Source organism: Platalea leucorodia, assembly GCF_965183815.1.
Source record: "Platalea leucorodia genome assembly, chromosome: 1".
In the NCBI taxonomy this organism is placed as follows: domain Eukaryota; kingdom Metazoa; phylum Chordata; class Aves; order Pelecaniformes; family Threskiornithidae; genus Platalea; species Platalea leucorodia.
This window is the reverse complement of record NC_138823.1, coordinates 109,887,419-109,912,150: the sequence shown is the minus strand read 5'-3', so window position 1 is coordinate 109,912,150 and position 24,732 is coordinate 109,887,419. Positions and strand designations below refer to the sequence as shown.

The 24,732-nt window shown below is 41.5% G+C and overlaps 1 protein-coding gene across 1 annotated transcript in view; it reads right to left on the bottom strand.

Moving 5' to 3' along the window:
- Positions 1-24,732, bottom strand: part of TPK1 (thiamin pyrophosphokinase 1) — a gene marked incomplete at its 5' end in the record, with an annotated part of 308,235 nt that overhangs the window by 109,217 nt on the left and 174,286 nt on the right. The window contains 2 exons of the mRNA XM_082337756.1: positions 1,746-1,892; positions 19,345-19,440. Of these exons, the coding sequence (XP_082193882.1) occupies positions 1,746-1,892; positions 19,345-19,440 (243 nt within the window). The remainder of the gene's footprint in view (positions 1-1,745; positions 1,893-19,344; positions 19,441-24,732) is intronic.

The following is a 24,732-nucleotide window of genomic DNA, read 5'->3' as shown; positions in this document are numbered from 1 at the left end:
GTATAAACTACTCAGTCGATTTTTATCTAAACTGTGCAGGATTAATATTATCACCTGGAGGTACCACGACAGTTGACTGAAGATGCTGACAGTGACAAGTTTAAACCAACAATGAAAAGCAATTTTGTGTCAAAGTTAGCATTAAGATTGTTTAAATGGCCTGCCCCCTATATCTGCCCTTTATTTCTGACCGCTAGAAACAGCCTTAAGTTACAGAAGTCAGTTACTGGTAATGCAGACTGACAGTCAGGAACAGCAGAAAAAAATAATATCCTGTGAAACTCTCTCCACCAACAAAAATGTATTACATGCTTCTCATGCAGCATTGTTAGAATCAGAACATAAAGAAGTTTCTAGCAAGCCCAAACAATTAGCAACCTCTCATTTCGGTTTAAATGCACAGATTATGTTTTTGGTTTTTTTTTCCAGTTGCAAAGGGTTTAATTATTCATTGAAGATTTCTGAAAGCAACCTTAGGCATGGCATTTTAAAGCCACTTACGGAAAAGATGAATGAAAAGAATTAAAAGTCTTTCCAGTCCAAGTAAGTGTTTTGTAAACTAAATTGGGAATTCTCCATCTTATTGCAGCTTTTCGGTATGTTCTTAAAAATATCCTAAAACTCATTTGCAGTGCTCAGTGAAGTATTGCACCCACAGGTCAATCACAAGCGAGTTACTCCTCACTTTCAGATTTTAACCACAGTTATCCTTTAGCCCTCTTCCCCCTCACTCTGCTGCCTCTATCCATTCAGCTGTGCAACTAATGATCACAGTCATTCCTCATCACACTGGCAAATGAGCTCCTGTGCCTACTATCTTTCCTGCAGACACAGTGCTTCGAAGTTGTTAATACAGCATCTGCCCCTGTGGATTTAAATCTATAATCTCATAGAACCTTATTAAAGCTTTTCTCAAATTACAATGAAGCACGTGTGGTGCGGGGTTTTGTCAAATTTATCTGTGAATGTTATTTATTTTAATGAAATAAGCTTTCCAAGATAAAATGGGAAAGTTAGTTAAGCTTCTAGAAACCCTGACATCAGGAAAAGGTATTTCCAAACATAAATGAATCACTGTTAGAGAAGACTCTTTGATGCTTAGATTTGCCTTTAATTGAAATTTTAGAAGCAGAAGCCCAGCAAGATCTTTTGCGTGTGTTGTTTCATGAATCAATAAATGGAGTAACAGACCCAAAACCCCACAAAAATAACACATCTAAAATAAATTCCCTCGTTGATGCTAGCTGGATTCCCATCATAATGAACTGCACCACTGAGACCACATAAGAGCTCTGCCTGATGTGTTTGTCAGGAACTCCCTCATATCTTCCTCTTATATCTTTCTTTTGTTCCTCTTACTGCAGACATCCTTATTGCTACTCAACATGCAAAAGGGCTGTGTGCTGAATTTAAACTTAGTGGAATCTAATTTAAAAGTTTAATTTTTTTTTTCCATTTATAATCAAAATCCTCTATTTACCCCAATTCAGTTTTCATACCTTCCAGATTTCTATGGTCCTCCCCTTTGAAACAAATCTATCCTGAACAAATTAAACACAATCTTTTCCAAGGCAGGAATGCAGAGCCCATCATTCGCAGTCCACTTCCCTGCAATATATTTTATATTTAGGCTCTGACCCTGCAGAACACAATTAAGAAAATGAGCACCTAATGGTGCAAGACCTACAGGGTCAGGGTGGGTGGAAGGTCAGGTTTAGTATGAAGTAACTTTTCACAACACTTACAGGCTGAAGCAGGCAAATCAGCGAGCACTCCTGGATAACTATCACTGGAAAAGGAGTGATATTTGCTGCATGAAAAAGCGTTTCCACTGATGCCATTGTTTGGTCAAAGCGTCCTCCAAGTCCGCCCAAAGTCACAATCACATCGATCTAAAAGATAAAACAAAAACAGTCACCAAGAAAACTTTCAGGCATGATCTCTAGACCCTGAAAATCAACAATAGAATCACTTTGGGGAAAAGAAAAGAAAAAATAACTACTGACTACACAAAAGCAAATGTCAAATACAGTTATTTACTCCCATTACCGATAAAGACCATTATGTGATTTTTGAGGCTGAGTATTAAAGCTTGGTAAATTCATGGCCAACATGTGGTACTTTTAAAAAGGACATAACTATTCTCCCTAAAGTACAGGCCAGCCTTTGCAGGTACTTATCTGCCTGCCCTGAATATAGAGAGCCTAAGATATATCACTCCACATCTAAGCCCCTCAGCTAAGTGTGGTATATCTGAGCCTTATTATCTTTCATCCCCAGATCTTAACATTGTTTCAGTATTATCCTCACAGTTTACAGACCGAATAAAGGAAATTTCAAGTTAGGGCCGTTGTGTATCGTTCTCATTCCTGCCACACAGCATTTTAATGTACAAGCAATCCCACTCACAGGCTGGCTCTACTGAAGATTAATACTGAAGTAGGAGGTTCCACCCCAAGCGACTGGCACACCATCTCCCAGCTGTCAGGGACAGGGACAGGGACAGGAGCGCTCTCCTGTCCCAGTCCCAGACCCACAGAGAGCACCGCCTGACTGCTTGCAACAGGCCATGGAGCTGGACTGCTGTTGCTCAATTCTCTCACTCTCCATCAAGCCTCTGAACACTATTTCCTATAAGCAGAAAGGGAGCATTTAAAAGCCTTGGTTAAGAGCTTTTGGGTCCTCAGATAAAAGGTCACTGAGTGCAAAGTATTATTATTATTACTACCATAATGTGGATCAGTTATGTTCAGTAATTGTATTTTAAAAAGCTACCACTGAGTAAGTCATATCTAGAGCCCTAACACACTGCAGCAATAGAATCTTTAGAAGCCGCCTTGACAATGGCCATCTGGTAAAGTTTCCAACTTTATAGGGCTCAAGTCTATGGCCACTGTGATTACATGAAGTTTTACTCAACCCAGGAGCCACATAATGGTGCTCTGTGTATCTGGAATGATGTATTAATAGCATCAGCTTCTATTTTTATTACCAGGGCTAGGGCTTTACGATTCTGCTGAATATTGATTTGCATGAAAATTAAGCTCTTTTCCTTTTGGTGAAGAATAATACTGTCTTTCTCATCACCATCAGGAAAATACTTGAGAAGCCAGACTGGATCAATATAACACATTATATTGGCAGCAAACACTGAAACAAAAAAGCTATTCTTGTACTGCAGGCAGTATGTATTTTCTGTGCAGATTACAGATCACACAGACCTAACATACAACCAATAGAATATGAACGGTAGGAAAACCTATCCTTAAACAGGAGACAAAACAGGAAAAGCTAATGGCTAAGCTTACGGCTAAGCCATAATACATTTTCCATTTTATTGATTTCAGTGTAGAAACAAACTGCTCTTGTTTGACTGGTGATGACTGTGATTAAAAAAGATGGATCAATTCTCTGAAAATAGTACTACTAAAAAGACCCACCCACAACAGTTCCCTACCAGTAAACTAGCAGTAAAAATGCCCCCCACCCCAATGGGGGCCATGGGGAAAATGTGCTACATTAACCTGGAACCACAGTGAAGTTAAGGTGACTTTGCAAAGGATCAGTAATGCACATATATGTTGCTTTTCTTGAGAGCAATGGGACTGAAGCTTAAATATTAGCCTAGCCTAGCCTTCAAAAAGCTGAGCAACTACTGTGTTGTTTCTTGGTATATATGTCTCATCATACATGAACTTGTTTGTTTTGGCTTTGACTTTTTCTACAGCTTAAAAGGTGAGAATGAAGGAAACACAGAGTTCCCTCTGACTTGTAATTAAAATGATGCAATAACATTCTGAATGTGTCTTCCTTCCCTTGTAAAACTGTCAGTATGTCAGACAAATCCTGCTCTGTTATTCACACACGTGTACTTATCGCAAAGCACAGGACCTATCTGAAACAACAAAGTGCTCACTGGCTGCATCTTTTTGTGATAGAGGTTGTCAGAGTACTGCAAGTTGAAGAAAAACATAACAATTTCTGTATTTTAAAGTATGACAGAAGTGATCCTGAAGTCCTACTCTTTATTCAATAGCAACAGTGCAGTGACCTTGTGGATTGGTGCCCAAAAAGTAAGAAAATAAAACCAATCTAGCACGGAGTAGATCTGCTGAAAAGGCATTCATAAAACAGAGGTTTTGGGTTGTGGCATGTTGGGAGAACGCTAATAAAGATATCTGAAAAAGGAATGTAGCTATTATTTAGGGTCTGCATGGATTGTGAAACTGAAAAATATAAGTACGTGATAGGTACGCAAACAAACCCAGCTGGAGTATGAGAGGAGCAGGCAGAGAGAAAAGCTAAAATTCTGCACTTCTGTGATGGTTGACAGTCCTGCCTTTCACTGTATAATCTTGGCAGCAGTGACAGGCATCCACACATTGCAGGACTTTTAAAGCCTCTGTTTGAAGGTCTAGGTATACGCACTTTGTTTATTTAACAAAAACACAGAGAGCCTAAGTCCAACAAAAACATCAAGAGCCTTTTCATCCTAAAGTTATCACCTCTGTTAAAAAAAAAAACAAACCACAACACAAACTAACAAAACAATCGGTTCCTTCCCTGCAATCACTGCTCCTCTCGCTCTGCCAAGCACTTAAGAAAATGGATGTGCCATGAAAGCACATACACGACTCTTGGTCATTCCAGAACCTAAGACAAAGTGAATATCAAAGCACAGGACATTTATATATTCCTACACTACAGCCAGGAAAGGCCATTCATTTTTCTACTATGATTTCCTGTGTAACACAGGCTACAGAATTATACTGTTACTGCTAATCAGCCCAGCAGGTAGCATTTGACTAACACACTGTACTTCAATTGAAATGTCCATGCTTCACTTAAATGTCCTGTCACCAGTCCCCTTACACAATTTGTTTTCACACAGCGCCATTCATTTCCTGAAAAAAGGATAAAAAATCCTAAATAACTACAAAGAAAAACTTAGATCTTTGCAGGCACAGTGTAGAGGGCACCGTATTCTCTTAGACTATCCATAACCTGACTTAAACATACTGCATAGCATTTTTAAAGGCGAGCGAGCTTTAATTTAGAAAGAGTTGAAGATCTAAGGGTGGGATTCGGTCATCTTTAAATGATACATCTATACATTAGTATCTCTTGAAAGAGTTTTAGGAGTCACTACCAAACAGCAGGGCAGTTAAAAGGAAAAGGGAAGCATAAATAAAGACTTTGTACTGGCAATTCAGGGATGTACTTTTTCCTTCCCCCCTAAGCTGTAATTTAGAGGGTGCAGTAACCAAGGGGAGCCGAGGCTGCCACCACGAAGTGAAGTTGCTCAGGTTCCTGCTTCCACTCTCACAGAGACTACTGAAATGGACAACTTGCTGTGGACTGTTCATAGGCTTCCAAAACACTATTTTTCTGTGCAAACTGGTCCAGCTGATGTTCTTCTTTCTGGTACGGATGGGTTAAATACAAGGAAGATTTTCACTATATGATTGAGGAACACGTATTTAAGGAGAAGGGTGAAAGGACACAGGAAGCTGGGAACTGCCTGGGGTGGGTGAAAAGAGTGCAATATCTAGCTTTGTAATGTCAGCATCGCCATGACATCTAAGAGCAAAGTCCAAGGCTGGAACTGACAGCAAAGGATGCCCATTCTTTTCAAAACTGTGCTCCTCATCTCTGATAAGAAATCCTCTCCCTAGGGTACGGGTAGGGCTCTGGACAGACAACTCAAAGGACTTTCTTTGACATGAGCTCAGTTTCAGCCAGACAACTTGCAACCAAACATGCCTAAGTCTCAGAGAGATGGGCAGGTGAAAGGGAACACATTTACTGACAACAACCAGTAGCACTGAATGAACCCCCAAAAAGACCTTCCCTAAAGGAAAAAGGTAAAGCAACAGCAATCAAGATGTTGTAAAAGCTCTGGAGCCATGAATAAACCTCCCTCCCTCTGAGACCATGGAGATCATCCACTGCTAACACCCAAGATATTTCTATGCCAATTACAGGTCAGATAGCGTATCTGATTTGAACATAGCTTCCTGTTATCACCTCACTTCAGTGATATCTTTTCACCTTTCACAGCCTTTCTTAATTTCCTACCATTCATAAGCCTATTCCTTTAATTTAAAATTTTGGAGGAATATGATATAGAGAATAAAATTATTGTAGTAACATGCATAGTATGCTGAAGTATATTATATGCTGAGATACATATATATTGAAGTATATTATATGCTGAAAAGCAAACAATTTAAGTAGTAGTGTGAATGTTACATTTATTATTGCTTTATTGCTTTGACACTTTATCAATTTCGACCGGTCTACAAGAAAAGCATTTTTTTCTTCATAAGGCAATTTTGTCAGTTCAGGATGTGGTTTGAAAATTCAGATATATCCTTTCTGGTCTCTGCATCAGCTTCAGTACTGAAGACTTTAAAACACAGCAAGCACTTTCCTTGATAACGAATGAGCCAGAGTAGATTTCAGCTCATTCTCCCACGGCCGTATTAGTGCTCTTGGGCTGTTCAGACCACAGTCATTTTTTTGTATCATCCAGAAAACTGCAATGTAAATTTAATGAACTATTAAAATCCCACAACCCAATACTGAATATATAGCAAGATATTGTCCATTTTAGTTGACTATACCAGCTCTCTAGCTCAGTGTTTTATGTAAATGGTATGGCATTCATTTCCTACGGGAACGATATGCACAGCCACACAGCAGCATCTGAACTTTGCTCAGGTAGAATCCTCTTTACTCTAGCTGGAATTCGCTCGTTGCTTCAGCCATCTGACTCTTCATGGGAACAAGGGCTCTCAGCCGAAGGCTGCCATCCTGTCTGTGTACCTGAGATGATAACCTTCAGCTTCATCGTCACCTCACTGATTCCACTAATCTTTATATTATATTGCTCCAGCTCCTTCACGAAGCATTTCTTGATTCTTATATTCATTGTCTTACATTTTTACCCAAGTGCTTTCTCTATTTGTAACCCTGTTTATTCCAAATAAGAGGTTAACTCTTTCTGCTAAAGACAATAAGCATGCAAACAGATTGTATTTGTCTGCTTAAAACAAGCAACATGTACGATGGTAAGATGGAAAAGGGAAAGATAATCTCAAAATCCAGTCACAGATTTGAGTAGCTGGAGACATTTTAATCTTGCTTCTACTATTGACTCGTGTTTACATCTCTGGTCAAATGACTTGATTTCATTTCAGTGCTTTGGCTTTGCTCTCTCCTGCAGGTAAACCGAACGTTTGAGGGTGGACATAACATCATCTGGCACAAATTTTGTGGAACATAAACTTCATAACCATTGACTTTATTGTTTCTTACTTACAGAAACCTAATCCACAAAATCCACATGAACTGCTGGACCCCAAGCAATCTGAATTTGACTGCTTGCTCTTGTGGTGAATATTCCTGTACGACCTTGATCAAACACTACTCCCTGTGCCTCAGGTAGAGTAGGGACAGCAATAACTCCCGCTCTGCTACTGCCGGTCAGCTGGAGCGCAGCTCTACAATTCGTGCTGCGTGTAAGATCAGGGTCATTGGAAGGCCTTATTGCCTCAGATTTTCTGGGTGAAGGGCTTGTCCCTACTCCAGACTGTTACCTTGCTGTTGCGAGTAGGCAAAAGTGCGCTAAAACTCTTAGAGCAATCTGTTCACTGAGGCTTTGGAGGAAAATGTGTGCTGGTTTTGACCCTGACACATTCATTCTGTGCACGAACGAGGATTCCAGGACTATCAATCACATGTCTTCTGAAAAATCATAAAATCTTCTCATCTTTTAAAACAGTATGAAAACACATTCACAAGCATCAGGCTAACCTTTCTGTTCCCACAGCTGAATCACTGTAATCCACAGTGCCTACTGCAGTATTACCTCCAAGGATTTGTAAAACCAATCACTGTAAACTATCATATCCCTAAGAAAGCAAGCCCTGGATTTGTATTAGCAGCAATGCAAGAGACCCTCAAAAGATTATGCTAAAATGGTCTAGAAAATCTCTTTAACGATCTCATATCCACTCGCATCTAGTACCAAAAGCTGTTTGGCACATGCTGTGTTTTTAATCTCTTCGTATACTGCCTCCAGGAGTAAAAAAAGGAAAAATAAAACTAAACCCTCCCATCAATGAACAACTCAAGGCAGGAAAAAAAGTGATCCTATCTTCTTCAAGAGGATCTGTTTGTATTTCACGTTTCACTTAACTCTGGCTGTCAGACTTTAGCGAAGTAGCCTTCCTTCCCCTCCCTCCAACACGTTTCCATGTTGTCACAGGATCAGCAAGGCCAGCACAACTACAACCCACCGCTTCCCTGCCAGCAGGACCCCCACCCCGCCGTGCTGACATCTGTCATCCCATACTCCTCAACCAGAGCCAGCCTTAAGCCTGTGCTGACCTTAACCCAGTCCTGAAGGATCTGCAGGTGGGAAGGGTACTGCACAGGGAAGAGGCTCTTTGCTGCAAAGACTCTCCCTAAAATCCTCCGTTATTCCCCCAAAGGGATACAAATCACGATCCAGATCAGGAAGCCTTGCATGGACCGCGGCTCCTGCTGCAGCATGCTGGCAGAGAGAGAGTCTTGTAGAAAGAGGTCCCTGGCGGCTCAGGACCTGATGGATCGGAGACACTCCAAGTTCTGCCTGCTAGCCCACAAACAAGATATATATCCCTGGACACACATCAATGGGAGCGTGCGCGCCTCTGCACACCTCCACGAGCCCTGACAACTTCTTTATTTCCTTTGCAGTCCTGTGGTGGGTTAACCTTGGCTGGCGGCCAGGCACCCACCCCAGCTGCTCTCTCACTCCCCCTATTCAACAGGACAGGGGGAGAAAATAAGATGGAAAAGCTCGTGGGTCGAGACAAGGACAGGGAGATCGTTAATTAGCAATTACCATCACAGGCAAAACAGACTCTACTTGGGGAAAATTAATTTAATTTATTGTCAATTAAAACTCAAGTTAGAGAGAAAAAAAAAGACAAAACTAAAACCACCTCTCCACCACCCTTCTTCTTCCCAGGCCCAACTTCACTCCTTCATTCCTGACCCCCCTATCTCCCGCCTTCCCCGAGCGGCGCAGGGGAGCGGGGGGCTGGGGTCAGTCCATACCGGCTCCTCTCTGCCTCTCCTTCCTCCTCACGTCGTTCCTCTGCTACAGCGTGGGGTCCTCTCCACGGGGTACAGCCTTTTAGGAGCAAACTGCTCCAGCCTAGGCCCCCACAGGCCGTAGCTCCTGCCAGGAGCCCGCTCCTGCATGGGCTCCTCTCCACACGCTGCAGCTTTCTTCAGGGCACATCCACCTGCTTTGGCATGGGGCCCTCCACTGGCGGCAGTGTGGATGGATATCGGCTCCACCATGGCCCTCCATCGGCTGCAGGGTGGATGCCTGCCCCAGCGCGGGCTCCCCGCAGGCCGCAGCTCCCTCGGGAGGCCTCCGCCCGCTCCGGCCGGGCGCCAGGGGAACCTCTGCGGGGGGGGAGGCGGGGGGAGGCGGGGGGAGGCGGGGGGAGCCCCCCCTCCCCCCCTCCCGCTCTCCCCTCGGGGCTGGCAGCGCTGCTCCTCGCACCTTTGCCCGCTCCCCTCGCCGCCGGGCAGCGCTTTGCCCTTCCTCAGCTGCGCTCCCCCCGAGGCCCCGCCCGTGGCCGAGGGGCTCGGCTGTGCCCTGCGCTGGGGCCGCCGGAGCCGGCTGGAACCGGCTGTGGCCGGCGCGGGGCAGCCCCGGCCTCGCCTCCCCTCACAGGGACCCCTGCAGCCTCCCGCCAGCACCTGGGCCCACAAACCCAATACAAGTCCCTACTTCAGCCTAACAAATAACCCCCACTGCTTAACTCATTATTATTTCTGTTTCTCTAGAAGCCTGAGACAAACATAAGAGGTGTCTCTCGGCCACAAAGCTCCCTTTCCTTTCTCACCACACCTTCCTGTGGTTTTGTTTCAGCTCCTGCCCAGGTGCTGGTCCAGGACCCTTGCAAAGCCTGCAAGGGAGGCTAAACAAACCTGTGGTATTTCAAGGCAACGGGGCAGATTTTCTGCAGACAAAGGTCGTCGTATGAAATGCTCCGCCAGCAACCTGCAGGTGCTTAGATGAACAGAGAAGGCCGACTTCAGCACTATGAGAGGTGAGATCTTTTCCTGTGGCTTCCTAAACCAGATGCATCTTTTCTTTAAAGCTAATTTTCTGCCTAGTTTTATTTCCATTCTGTCATGTTAAATTTAGGTATCAAATTTTAAGGAAAGAATCACAGATTTTTCAGGGAAAGCATTCTGTACAAAATACAGAAAAGGAAATTAAAAAATCTCCATTTCCATTAAAGAGCGATGCTATTTATTTTTTTACTTCATCTGAGTAAGAGTTAACGGCTCAGGCACTTTCCCTGCGTATCTTAACATTTAGCAATGAAGTCTGTATAAAAGATGCCGCAAATAATGCAGAGCTGTAGGGCATCCTCATTTTCCTGCAGCAGCATCGCAGAGGAGATAATGGCGAAGGAGCCATTTGTGCCTAACTAGGACGAGGCGTTAGCTCTGCTATTTAAAAAGTTTAAACTTGGGTTCACACCGGTCTGAAGATCTCCCAATAGGTCCCAACAGAACAGTAATAGTTTCAGCTGGTCTGAACATTAATCTTCATGACGAACAAGGGGATAATAGCCTGTCCTATTATACTCAAGGGACAGATATAAGACCTGAAACTAAAGACGGAAAATTTTTCCCATGTCTCTCAGGCCCTATTCTGTGAATGGTTCCTCTTTTGAGTGATTTCACTGAATACTTGGGCAGTACAGAATTATTATTTTTTTTTCCGTGGGAGTGCAGATTTGCAAAAAGAAGTGTTGAATTTATACACTTGTTTCTAAGAGGCTGGAGATATATTGAAGGAAGTAGGTTAGGATCTTGGATGCCAATTTTCCTTTTCAGAGTAGGTTCAGTATTTATAGCAGGTAAGCTAAACATAGCCCGAATAATTTCAGCTTACACCCATTACAGAATCTATTTTATTTTTCTACACTGTCCTCTAGACCATATAAATTTAGCCATGCACTTAAAAAGAAATGAAGCATGATTTCTTAAACTGGAGGCGCTTGTGAAGCTGTAAACATTTTATGCTCACATTTAGTTTGCACAAAATATTGAGCTTTAATTGTTCGGTGCTTAGTTGTTCAGTTGTTTAAAAGGGAAGCTCGACGGGTTCTTTAGGCAAGTTGATAAGACCATCCCCCAAGTCTCCTCCTTAGCAGTGACAAAGTCAAATTAAAAGGTAGCTGATTAAAAAAAAGAACAGCATGAGCATCAGAACTAGCAAAGCCTGGTTGCCAGTGCGGCTCTGCTATGAAGACCCTTCAACCCCTACCTCTGATACCGCCTTTTTTACAGTGGGAATACTGTAGGGGCCTTTCAAGTATTAGCAGCCTGCCTCATTTTCACAATATTTGTGAAGAGGTTAATTACTGTGAGCCCCTCCGCCCCTTCTTGAACACTGCTGGTGCCAGCCAAGAGGTCCAGAGTTGAAGTGAGGAGAAGTAGAAGCAGAAGACAGTGAGGCCTCAGGCCTTCAGGCTAAACCATTTCTACATAGCACGAGCCACACGCTTCTACTTTGCAACAGTCTTATACCTTCTCTCCCCTCCACCCCCAATACTCATTTCTAGGTAAGCAAAACAAAAAAAAAGAGAAAGACCCACCACAGCTTCAAAAGATTTGACCAATATTACAGTTTCACTGTTTCTCTTCTCAAAGGCCATACAATGCTACAAAAAGAGGAAAAAAAAACCCAAACCCCAGACTCAGTAAGGAAGCATTCTTATATGCACTGCTTTGGTTAAATAAGTTTCCTTGAACAGGATAAAAAAAGAAGTCACAGAAAAAAGTTAATTTGTTGATTCACCTACTGCTTGAAGGACCAGATCACTGCAGTGTATGAAGTTATGAAACTGTTCTCTCTGAAGCCAGTGTTTCTGCACTCACGGATGTAGAAAACTGCTAAAGGTTTGGGTTTTTTTTAATGAAACTGTCTCACCAATAGCTAAAACCCTGTCACTTATTCTTGACAAGCATCTCAATTTAGTAGGATGAAATCATATTTGAGACGTAAAAAATGCCCTATTATAATCTGCAGTTAAAATTTGCTGTACCAGCACAATTGTTTTAATATGCTTAATTATAAAGATAAACTTACATTCCATTAACTAAACAGAATTTCATAACAATACTCATAACTTACGGGAGATTTTGTAACACCACAGTATTCATGTGTCAAGCAGAAAAAAAATAAACCAAGTTATTTATTAAAATCTCAGGCAACAAGGTGAGCTCTCAGTCGTTGAACTGCAGAGAAATTCCTGGTGTCAGAACCTATGGCTGTTCAAGATTTCCTGCTACGACATCCACCTCCAAGACTGTCAATGCAAGTACGGCAGAACAGTGGTATGTCAGTGTAGCCCAACCACTTTCCCAGCATGGAGGCAGTTACATCAGCAATAGCTACTATCAGGGAAGCTGTGCTCTTGTAAAGCAGAAGGGGCTGGAGCGGGGAGGAGAATCACCCCTCCTGTCAAAAATAGTTATAAACAGGACAAAATTAGTGGTTACAAAGGGAACAGTAAATCGCCTGTAGTAACCTCACATTTTCTGTTTCAAATATATTTAGCCTTTGCCTAAGTTGGGAGAACAGTAGCTTGCTTCCTTGTTAGCTTCCCCAGTCTTGTTACTGAGGTCATCCTTGATCTCTCCCATCCCCTGACCTGCCTAAAGAAACAGTAGTTTTTCCCCTTGTTCTTCCCCTCCCCAAAGCTTGATATGGGGTTTATCTTTTTTAAACAAACAAAAATCAATGCATTCTCCAGAAATCCCACTCTGCTTCTGCTTTTTTCCTTTACATTATCTCCATAGACCAAACACAAGCCCCAGTAGAGTATACAAGGATTACATAAGAGAATTTCTCAGTATGTGATGCGCTGTGTTCTTGCAAACACACATTTTGCATGAAATTATTCTAACACAAAGATACTCAGTGTGTCTTGATGCCTACAGCTATAGTGGAACAGGCAGACAGCCTGCTTCCTTCACATGAAAGTAGGGTGTTTCTCTGCGGGAAGTGGTGAATTCTGATATCCTGTATTACAAGAAATGTACTTTACCATACCTTTACAATGGGAAGCCTTACAATAATTCAACAGTAGGAAAGATGTATTAGATACTTCATTCCTGGACGGTGGATTTGGACCTTAGAGTCAAAATAGTCAGCACTCAAGGATATGTCTGTACACCCTATAGGAGGGATTTAATCCTGTTGAAAGGTATTATGAAATTCTACATTTTAGAAGTGGGAATTAACAGGAAACACTTTAGATCCATTTGTTTCTTTATGATAGGAAAGGTTTATGAAGAGGATTACTATTAATAACTCATGAAAATCTTTTGATACAGCACTTGACAGTATAGAAATCTTTTCATTACATGTATTTAGCTTCCCCTAGAATATATTTCATTTGCATTTTCTATTCTCCTCCTGTGAGACATTAAGAAGAAAAATTCAACGGTGCCACCAAAACTGAACAGGTTCATTCCTAGCCCTGCCTCCTATACGGAATTTGGAGATAGAGCCACAGACTTCAGGGTCCTTGTAAAAGCTTCACACTCCAGCTCCACACCAGTTTTGGTATCTTCCAGACTGCCTCTCCCCCTATTTATAGTATTTAGTTACTTCCCTGTTCCTAAATCCTGGTAACGGCCTGTCACCATTCCTAGGCTTTCCTTTAAAAGCCATTCCCGCTACTGTTCTGAGTCTCCAAAAGTTTTCAGAAATGAAAACAAGTAGTGATCTGGCATGAAATTACCAACTACTAATGTGGGCAGCAAAATTACAATTCAGTCAGGAACTGAAGCTGATATATTTACTGTTACAAAAATGTCACGTCATCGGGAATTACCTCAACTGATAGACAAAATGAAAGCTAAGTCAAACAGAGCCCGGTACATGCAATAATTCTACCCTTTCTACATGGGACTGCTCTTTATGTAAAAAATCATTCTCTTTTAAAGTATTTTCTGATTTTCGTTTTAGAGTCTTTTCTGTTTTCCTTCAGGGTCTTTTTCTTTTATGTAAAGACAAACCAGAGAGTGCTTAATAAGCTGTTTGAACACTGCACAGCTGAAGGTGGTACATGAACATCACTTCATTGTCTTCTCTTCAGCACTTCATAAACCCAGGACTTCACTAACATTATGTTTAGTTTAGCCTCCCTCAACAGAAAAAACAGTGGACTGATTTGACACTTTCTTTAAAAGGACAAAGAGAAGAATGCTTGCATTCCCTTAAAAGAAGTAATATCCTAGACTGCTGACAGACTCAACCTTTAAAGTGTAATTTTAAAATGGAAATGTTAGTTTAGTATCCCTTTACTGCAAAGGGAATTAAGAAGAGTTGGTTTGGATTTTTTCACTTTTTCATATTGACACTGATGCTTTTATCAATTTAAACACACTAACATTAAACCACTAAAAGGCATGTAGGTTTCAATAAAATTCATTTATTATATCTTCAGCCCATATAACCAAATGAGCTGCTTTAACTTTTTTTAAGCAGAAAAGATAATAAAGTTAAATGAAAAGTCCCAGAGCTTAGTTTTAAGACTAAATGGTATTTTAGATGAAACAGTTAAAGAAAGCAGGGTTTGTAACTCTGAGATAAAGGTAATGGCTTAAATCTATCTTTGCATTATGAGGGTTCTTCTTGGAGCTGCACAATTGATAAACACACTCCACTTCTCACTGACGTGAGCTGCTATGAGCTGCCTGTGAGTCAGAGCAGGGACACTGTTACGGAAAGAGCATTTGATGAAGGTTGGGAATTGGAGGATCATCCCCAACGGTACTGCTAGCGTGCTGGGAGACTGTGGACAAGTTGCTTCTGAACTTCTGCTTTCTGATCTGCAAATCGAAGATAATAATGTTCACTTTTAATGCAAGATCTGTTGATCTCTAAATAAGAAATATTGTAAGCATGCCTATAATTCTGCCAGTTCAGTTGGTTTCTTGAAATAGCTTGTGTTACAAGAGAGAAAATTAAGAACAGCAAGTAGCACCAGACAGAAATTACTGTAAATAAGTTTACTTGAAGGTCTTGTAATGAAGAAAGGAAAGTACTCACATAACCACAGAATGGCTAAAATAGTGATTAAAGCAGTAAAGCAAAATGTGCACACCTAAGCGTTCAATAGACCATAAACAACGTAAAAGAAACACATGGCAGAAATAAAGACAGAGTTATTAAGACATTAAAAAAGCATCACATAGGGCCAGGAAGGTATACTGCCAGGAAGCTATACTGCCAGAAAATTCGTGCGTTTATATACATACATGCATGTGCATGTGTGTGCATGCATACTCACAGTCATGCAGAAAGAGAAATATCTAACAGCCTTTAGGTTGGAAAGAAACTTCAGGAGTCAGATTCTGTTGGTGGTGCTTCACCCATCCAATACAATGCAATTCACAAATGAGTTAGGGCTGTGGAGAGTGAAAATTAAGACTGATTCTAGCTTGCACATATAAAGGGTACTGCTTGTTCGAACACTCACAGCAGTATGCAATTATAAATACATATAATTATGCCACTTAGATATCACAAAATGACCCAATGCTGCTTTCTGCAAGACTTGGCTATGCAACCAAAATAAGCAATGTAAACCAGAAATGAATGACCCTGAGGACTCAGAAACTATTCTAAGAGTTTTTATTTGAGACACAAGGAAAAAGCAGTTATGAATTTCGCTAATTATTCTAGAAGACAGAATTACTGCTGTTTATATTGAACAAGGAGTTCAAGGACCAACGAGATGTTTTTTTCTCCCAGGTTTGTGTCTCAGGTGACCGCCAGCTCCAGTTGCATCTTTCCTTGTGGTAACGGCATTTCTAAGGCCTCTTCTCAAACTGAATTCTCCAACAACCCGTAAAGTCTAAACTAACTTTGCAGCCTTCTCTCCAGTGTGGGCACTGAGCGTCTGTCTCACCTTCACTCCCACTCAGGTGACCTCTAAGAAAGCTGTTCGACATGATTATCTTTCAGTACTCTATTCCTCTGTTCAAAAGTTATTTGTTCAAAAGCTATTTGGGTGAGCAGGAAGGAGGAGGAGGATGGAGGTGCAGAGACATGGAAAGTAAATTACACGAACTTAATTCCTTTGGAACAAACTATTGCCTTTATATGTTCGTGTGAGCTCAAAAACCTCCTTGACATAGAACTTCCATTGAGGTGACTGATAGATCAGAGTAGAAATTTTATCCGTTTAGTATAGCAGAGAAATGATAACTTATTCTCTAACCAATGGAGGAACATCTGCTTCAAATACTTAAGGCTCCTCACAGTTGAATTTCATCCAAACTATGTCACAGGATTGTGGATCCATGGTATGCACTGAATGTAATTAATTTCCTAGCTTAACATACTGCTACCCAGAAAGAGCAGCAAACACAGCGTGACTGTGGTACCAATTTTTTTTTAAGATACCAAAGAGATACTTCCTTTGTTTAGTAACTTCAACTATAAATCATGGGGAAACAGATTTGTAGTGTCTCTTTGTCATATTCCTCTTTGACAAGTTCTCTGGATAAGCTGGACAAAGTGGGTAAAAACCAAAGCTGGAGACATACATATTTTTCCTGGAACCAGGAAGACATATTCCACCTAGTTAATACTCTGTTAAAAGGAAAGCTTTTATGGTATTTTTTCCAAAAGGAAAAAAACCCACATTGTTACATGCAAGTTTGCACTTCATGCCAAAAATGCAAATGCAGATGAAGAACCCCGTGTCTATCCACTGCTAGTTTTCAGACCCTGGATCTTCCTTTCTTCTCAGCTGTATGTACTTCCCAGGTGACCACAGAATTGAATGGCAGCTTTCTTTGAAGAAATTTGCATTCTCCTCAAGGATTTTAGATCTATGGCTTGAACAGTCTGTTTTCTTACAATTTGACATATTTTATGGCAGAATGTTACCCATAAAGATGCCTAAATTAAGTGCAAATTTAGGTATTTAAAGAGGCCAGAGTTTCAGAGGAGCCAAGTGGTTGCATCCATAAGCCAGTATATGTTGCAAGTCCTCAGAATCTCTGTGTTACTGGGGGACCAGACATCAAGCTAAGCACTGCATTATCAGGACATCCAGAAGAATCACCAAGCTTCCTACTAATCAATTATACCTAATGCTTCTGAACAAAGGGCAAATTGAAACCCAAGCTAGTAATTTATACAGTTGTGATACAGTTTTGGGTTCCATTTGCTTAAATTTCACATGTTATCTGCCTAAGTTGAATCAACAACTTCTTGAAACCCTTTATGTCAGAAAATGCAGAAAACCAAAAACAGAAATGTATGCTTTAGCTAGTGTGCATGAATCGCCTGATAGCATCTTATTATGTTTCATGGTACAGACATTGCAAGCAAGTAGCAGCTAGGATTTAATGAACATGGTGCTTAGTTTTAGGAAACATACCTGTGTTACTTCTTGCACCTCTGAAAAACTCAGATTGTATTTAAAGCACATCTTAGTATAACAGCATGAAAATATCACTGAACTGAAATCTTAGGTTTAGTGCATTGTCATGAACTCTACGTAATTACTGCAGTTACACTCGGGCTTGTACTTTACAAAATATCATCGAGGATTACAATGCAGTATCCTTTAGCCAACTTAACAGGGCTTTACCTAGGAGAGTGATCAAAGAATTCGAAGTTTTACAAACAGGCTACTTATTGTTTAATCATATCTGTAAGCTGTCACGTTCCCATTGCTCTTATTTTAACCGCACATTGATTATTCATTATAAAACCTTGTGATAGCTTAAAAAAAAATCCCTCTATAGCAATAGCTGGGATTTGATTATGAACCGAATCCAGGAAACACTCAAGTCTCCTTCATTCTAAGGGTAATTCTGTTAAGAGGGAAGCACCTTACTTGCCAAAGTCAAAACAAATCCTACGCGTAGGTGGCTCCTCTGTTCCAACAGCACTCATTGTCATTCATGTCCTAGATGACAAGACACCCATCTATGCTCTTGTGAAAATAAATTATAGGGGGGCGGGGAGGGGGAATAAACTGTCATATAAAGAGTTGCCTGGCTCGCAGCCAGACAGATAAGAGAAGTGTACGGAGAAACCCTTCCATCTCTTGTCTATACTGATGGGGGAAAAAACCTGATGAACAACAGTATGTACTGAGGGCAGCAAGAGGAGACAAAATTGCAGATGGGCGTTGTGTGACAGCACTCTGAAATGTCCCATGGACATATATTTCCTTTAGAAGATCAAGAGACGTTTCAAAATAGCTTAAACAAAAACTGGTTAATTATTTATCAGCCTGGAGTGAGGAGAGAAGAAAGAAGGAGTGGTATTGGCATTTCCATCTCTTGCTGCTTTGTTGCAGTACGGTGATCTCAGGAAGTCAGGCAAATTTTGTGCTACAATGAAAGTGGGAAAAGAGGAGGTTTATACATCTCCTTCCATCTTGCGCTGTTTGCATTTTCTTACATGAGTCTTGCCCTCCCTGTTGGTAAGAGGATGCAGCAGCTGTTTCCTCTCAATTCCTTTCACCCGTAGGCACAGAGCGGAGGAGAGAGCTCAGCCCTTACGAACGACTGCTCCATGGGGAGGAAAGGGCAGCAATCCCAAGAGCACATCTGCCACTGACTCATCACGTTGGAAATTCCCAAGGAATTTTAACTTTGCATCTCAGAGAGACGAAACAAGTGGGCCTCCGAAGCCAAACTGTGGAAGGGGAGGGGGAGAGTTGCCTCCTTCGCCTTTCCAATGAAATGAGCAGCTGACAACTCCATATGGCTTCTTTTAAGTTTAGTGCACTGCTTGCTCTGCAAAGGTTCCCTTTGATTCCAGGGGAACCTTTTACAGAAGGAGGTATTGCTTACCATATGTAATGTTGGCAGGATAAGATTCCCCCTCCCATCTCATCTTTGGGAGGGGAGAGGAAGGAGGTGAACATCAAGGCTCAGTGTGCCAAGACTTGAAAATATATTCACATGCCCAAGTGGGACTCTTGCTTTGAACACCAACCGCAACAGCTCTTCTGCACTTTAGGTAGTTCATTAACAGAAATCAATATAAGCTGCCTTTTAAGAAAGCCAGCGTTTGTTCGTTGACACGCTGCGTAATTCCATTTAGCAGAAGCATCAATGCTTACAAGGTGTGCAGTAAATTACGGTAAAACCGCAGAATGGCAAGGCTACAGAAAATATTGTTTCATTTCAGTGCAAACTTAAAACATCAACCTAAATACATCGAGAGGAAGAGTAATTACTAAGAACCAGAAACAAAAGATGTGTCGCCTTTACCTGGAGGCCCTTCTTCTCTATCTTTTTCTGGAGTATCTGAAGGCACTTGGTGAAATCTGTAAGGTCCTGATCCATGGTCTCAATTAACTCACATCCCTAGTGAAGAAGCAACAAAATGGAGAGGGGAAAAAAAATAATGTCAGTCATCTTTTATTTTGAGAACTAATGTTGTCTTTGGTGAAATTAACTGCAGTCAACAACTCTTAAAGTCTCTGCATGGAGATGCAGAATTAAGGAAAAGAGTATTACCCTTACAGAGTCCAAAGACCATAGGTCCCAGCTGAACAAATTATTACAAAACAGCGGTTTGGTAGGCACAGGAGTAGATATTTAAAACCCATCAAGTACATTTGTGAGTTTGGATAAGCATGTTCTACGATACTCTGCTAGACAGACAAGTTCTGGTGTAGTGAGCCCTGGGTGATCAGTAACTTCCAGGTCAGGTTCCAGGAAAATGACTGTCCTCTCTGGTGCTACAGTTACTATGTTTCTGCAGCATACATATATTCAAATGTGTATAAATGTAAGCATACACAAGTGTTTAAGCTCCCTGGAACCAGTGCAGTTGTACTAGTTAATTTGCAGTGATACAACAACGATTTCCTTGCAGTGGGGTAATACGGATGAGAGCATGTTAAAGTGGGGAAGAGCAGGAGTTCAGATTTCTTAATTGAGAGCTAAAGCAATTCCTAAGCCTTTGATAAAAAGCTGAGTAAGGAAAAGTGGAGTATATCTACCACATAAAGTCGCTATTCAAAGAGGTTTCAAGGATACAAAATACCCAATACAGCATCGTAAATTAAAATAAGAACCATACACGCTGGATTTAGAGGTTCCCTCTCCTACCACTTCAAGGTCCCCTTAAAAGCCTCCTAGCTTTGTCTTTATCTGACAGATTTTATGTTTCTGCTATACACAATAACAACTGATAAGAGAAAAGCATTCAGACTACAGAATCTTTGTATGTGTGCCTGTGTGTATAAAGTACATTATTTTGTTACCTCAGAAAAAAACCCAAAATGTTAAAGTTGCCTCTACCTTAGTGGTAAAAATAAAGGTACAGAAGACAAAATTTCCCAGATCAGGGCATGGATGGAGTTTTTGGATTGCGTGCAACAAAATGATGAGCTTTCCATAGGAAGGCACAGACTACCACTGAAATGCTTCCCCGCACAGCCAGAATGCGTGTAAAACCAAACAAAACCATGATGCAGTAGGGGATTTGGATGAAGTAGAAGAGATAAGGGAAGAGATAACAGCATGCTTTTTATTATATCTCTTCTCCTGCCTCCTCAAAAACTTCTGAAAGGAAACCTGGTCAAAAGCAGTAGCCTTTCTGATACCTGATGCTGCTCTAAATACCTTTTCAAGTAGTAATAACAGGCTCACCGAGATGAAGCATCACATAGCTGCAACAGCACATGTAATCAAAGACCACCCTTGCAGAAGCAATGCTGCTGCCACCACGAAGAGGCTAGAGAAAATGCAGCTGGAGCCTGGACTCAGTGCTAAGCATCAAACAATTTGAAGAGCTGCCATGTCTCCACTCTTCATCAGGGAAGGCCAAAACATAAAATTGGCAGGGGGAGAAGGGACACAAGCTGTCTGGAGTCTGTACTGAACATGCGAGTTATGCAATGCCAGCCAGACAGCAAGGGAGCCCAAGAAAGGTATAGAGATGTTCAGGCCCACCCAGAAAGCTCACAATTGGATCTGAAAACTACTGAGGGGATTTTGTTAATCAAATACACTCTAAATGAAATGATGTCTCATTTGCTAAGAATGGGGTGCTCTCAGACAGTCTCGCTATTGGCATTGACAGTGGCAAGAGACACCAAGCTGTGAGAAACTCTGAACAGACAGAACCTCCCCACTCTTTCACAATCAGCCCTTGAACAGCACGAGGACGCGACAGATGAAGACTAAATCAATGGCAGGGACAGCTACTGCTGAGCATGGGAGAGGAGACAGAACCTGAGCTCTTAAATTAGCAGTAGAGAAGGAAGGTCTTTTATCTTTTGCCAGGGCCATTCCTTGGCTTCACAGCTCTGGCAGAAGTGGTTTACAGGTACTAATTTATAAATAAAAGATTTAACCACCACTCTCCCCCAGCACTTTGAGATACTCCTTCCTGCAGTCACTAACAAGCCTGATCTCCTCCTTGGACAGTCAGGTTTTGGCAGCTGCAGGTAGGCTGCAATTCTGCTTTCCACCCAGGGAAGACCAAATTGTCTGGGTCTTTTTTTTAAGTGACGATCTACAACAGCTTAAATTATTTTAGGCTTTCTACTATTAAAAACGTTTCACTTGAGGTTAGTTCTTGCCTAGCTTCTCAGGATGTTCTTTGATAAGAAAAATATTTCAGAGCAACTACAAGGTACTACCAAGGCAAGATAACATCAGCACGGTGGCTGAAGAGCACCGTAGGTCATTTGCTGCAGCTCCAGAAGAAAGGCGTGATACACCACACATAGACGTCTTATGTTCAGCCCTGCTACTGTCTTTTGCACGTATTCACAACAAAAGGCCTCAAACACATGTCACAGAAATGCAATCTAAATGTGTAAACGGGATGTCAAATGCACAGTTCATTAAAAGCAGGTTACTGTACCCGTGATACTGATACCAAAAGGGTACTGTCGCAGCAGTAACTAAAAATGAAACTCAGCTTAACAGTAGTATCCTGAAACTGTTTACTCACTGTCTGCACCTTTGACACTTTATACAAGTACTGCTGTAGATCATACTGAAAAAACGTTGACAGAGTGCCACCATTAAAGCCACCACTTCCTTCAAATTAAACTGTGATTTCTCATTCTCTTTCCACATCAAGCAGATAACCAGTTCTGGAATCGGCAGAGATTTTAGATCTGCTCCTTTTGCCACAATGGCAAAGAGACTGGCGTGGTCAGACTGTACTGGGGAAGAGGACAGGCAGCAGCACTCGCATCTTCCTGCATCCTCTTTACAGCCTCGCTGGAATTAGTGTCTGTGCAGTTCATGTTCACTGATGGTAAGAGAGTTTTAGATAAATCTGTTGCTCCTGACATATCAAATCCAATATTTTATACCACAGAATTGGACGACAATTCAAATGCAGTTCTTGTCAACCTTCACCATATTATTTCTGAATGACAAAAACCCAAGACAGAGCTTTCCGATGCAGCCCGGGTTTAATGAAAGGACAGTATAACAATTGCAAGATAGGCAATAACGCTTGTAGTTTTATAGATACCCGCTCAACTTAATAACATTAACCTTTGGTAAGAAAGTTAAAAAGCCAAACAAATTTAACATTAGGAAAGGTTAGAAAAATCAATACCACACAGCAGGAAAAAAAACAATAGATTGCATCTGATGACGATATAACTTTGCTGAATGATAGGATGAGGCACACAGAATTAGGCTTTGGCTGTTCTGTCTTATTATAGCAGTTATGGGAGGCACATTGCTAAAGAAGGAGGAGTGTGCCAGACACACATAATAGGATTATTGAACCCTATATTTCAGACAGACACTGAAATGAGACAGGCACTGAAATGTCAGTCTGAACATCTCAGCATTTCTCCCATTTTTAGAAATACTCCGTATCACAGCATGTTGTATGTTTGAAGAAAGCAGTGTGTAGATGTCCATTTCCTCATGTCCTTACTAATCTCTTTTTAAAAGAAAAAACCATGTTTGTTCTTTCTCTAATCTTTCTGAGCATGAGAATATAATTAGGACAGAATACATAAAATATCCTAATTTGTACTCTATCTCCAAGACCCTCCTACGGCAAGCCATTCGAGTCTATCTTTTGAAGCCTGTGTCTGGCTGTGCTCACTGAGTGCACCAGTGACGTCCAGTTCAGTCTTTTAACAACACCTGTTGCGCTGCGGCTCAATTTTGAAGTATCAATCTCAATATAGTATTAATGGCAGACACAGGAAAACCATATATCCTCAAGTTAGAAGAAGGGAGACAGCTTATAGAGCCTCTCAAAACCACAGCACAGACAAATAAAGTTTAAGGAACCTATATAAATTAAATGGTATTTCTAAACACTCTCCTTCCCCTAGACCTCACCTGCCCGAACAGTAATGCACCCAGTCAATCCCAATACCTCACAGACCAACTGAGTAAGAGCTATAGATTCACAGAGCTATTTCAGTTGGAAGGAACTTTTCAAAAAGTCATCTGGTCCAACCTCTCGCTCAGAGTAGGTTAGATTTGCTCAGGTTGCTCAAGGTCCTTTCTAGTCCAGGTTGAGCATCTCCCAGGATGGAGACTCCACAACTTCTCTGGGCAACCTCTTCCAGTGCTTGACCACTCTTGTGGTGAAATTTCCTTTCCCAGCGTTAAACTGGGATTCCCTCAATTGCAAATTGTGGTTGTTGCTTCTTTTCCTATCCCTGCTTACCATAAAGAAGAGCGTGGTTCTGTCTCCTCCCTGCCCTCCCATTAGGAAGTTGAAGACAGCAATATGATCTCCTGTTCACCTTTTCTTCTGGAGGGTGAACAAACCAGTTTCCTTCAGCCTTTTTTCATGCATCATGTGCTCTAGACTTCCCTAACATACATTTCCCTTACTTGTGGTATATCAGCATGCGATATTTCCACCTCAGAGAGCCTGAAGAGGTCAATTAGCAGCAAGGAGGCAGAAGGTTCCTAGTTCTCTCTTCTTTTTAATGTAAATTTCTGGCCCGAGGGAATTTCAGTCATTTTGCCCCTGTGGTATCCTCTTTGGCTTTTGCCCACTCAGAGAATAACCCCAAACCTCCACATTCTACATATACTAGCTACAGTCAGCTGAATGTTTTGAACCCCCAGAAATTTTTATACCCAAATATGCAGACAAGTATTTACACTCTGAATTGGACTCAATGCAGTTGATACCGAAAAACAACTGTAGGAAAAAGCATACGTGGATCCAAGCAAAGTGCTGCTCTAGACCAGGCATCGATGAACAGAAAGGGACCACAGGGTCTGACTGCAGGTCTTGGACCAAGCCTAGCAAAGAAGATAAACATGTGGATGCGTAATCAAACACGTTTAACAGATGACAGACATTACCTTCTACCACCTTCTCTATAACAGGAGGGTGGTATTGCTAGACCAGAGCATTCAATCAGTGTTGGAAGAAAAAAAACTAGTTTGGGAAACATTTCTTGCAGAGATAGCAGTCACCCAGATAGTGGTCGTCTTTATTGTTGGCCCAGTGTTTCACAGCTGATCCAAAACAACTCTCCCAGAATGGAAACCAAGTCTAACAAAGGATAAAGATGGAGCAGGCTAGAATGTCACATGAGGTTTCTGAAAACATTTAAAGACACAGGATTGGAGAAAGACAGAACAAGAACATCTAGCTTGAGCTACTGATAGGCATAAAAGCTGCATAGATTTCCT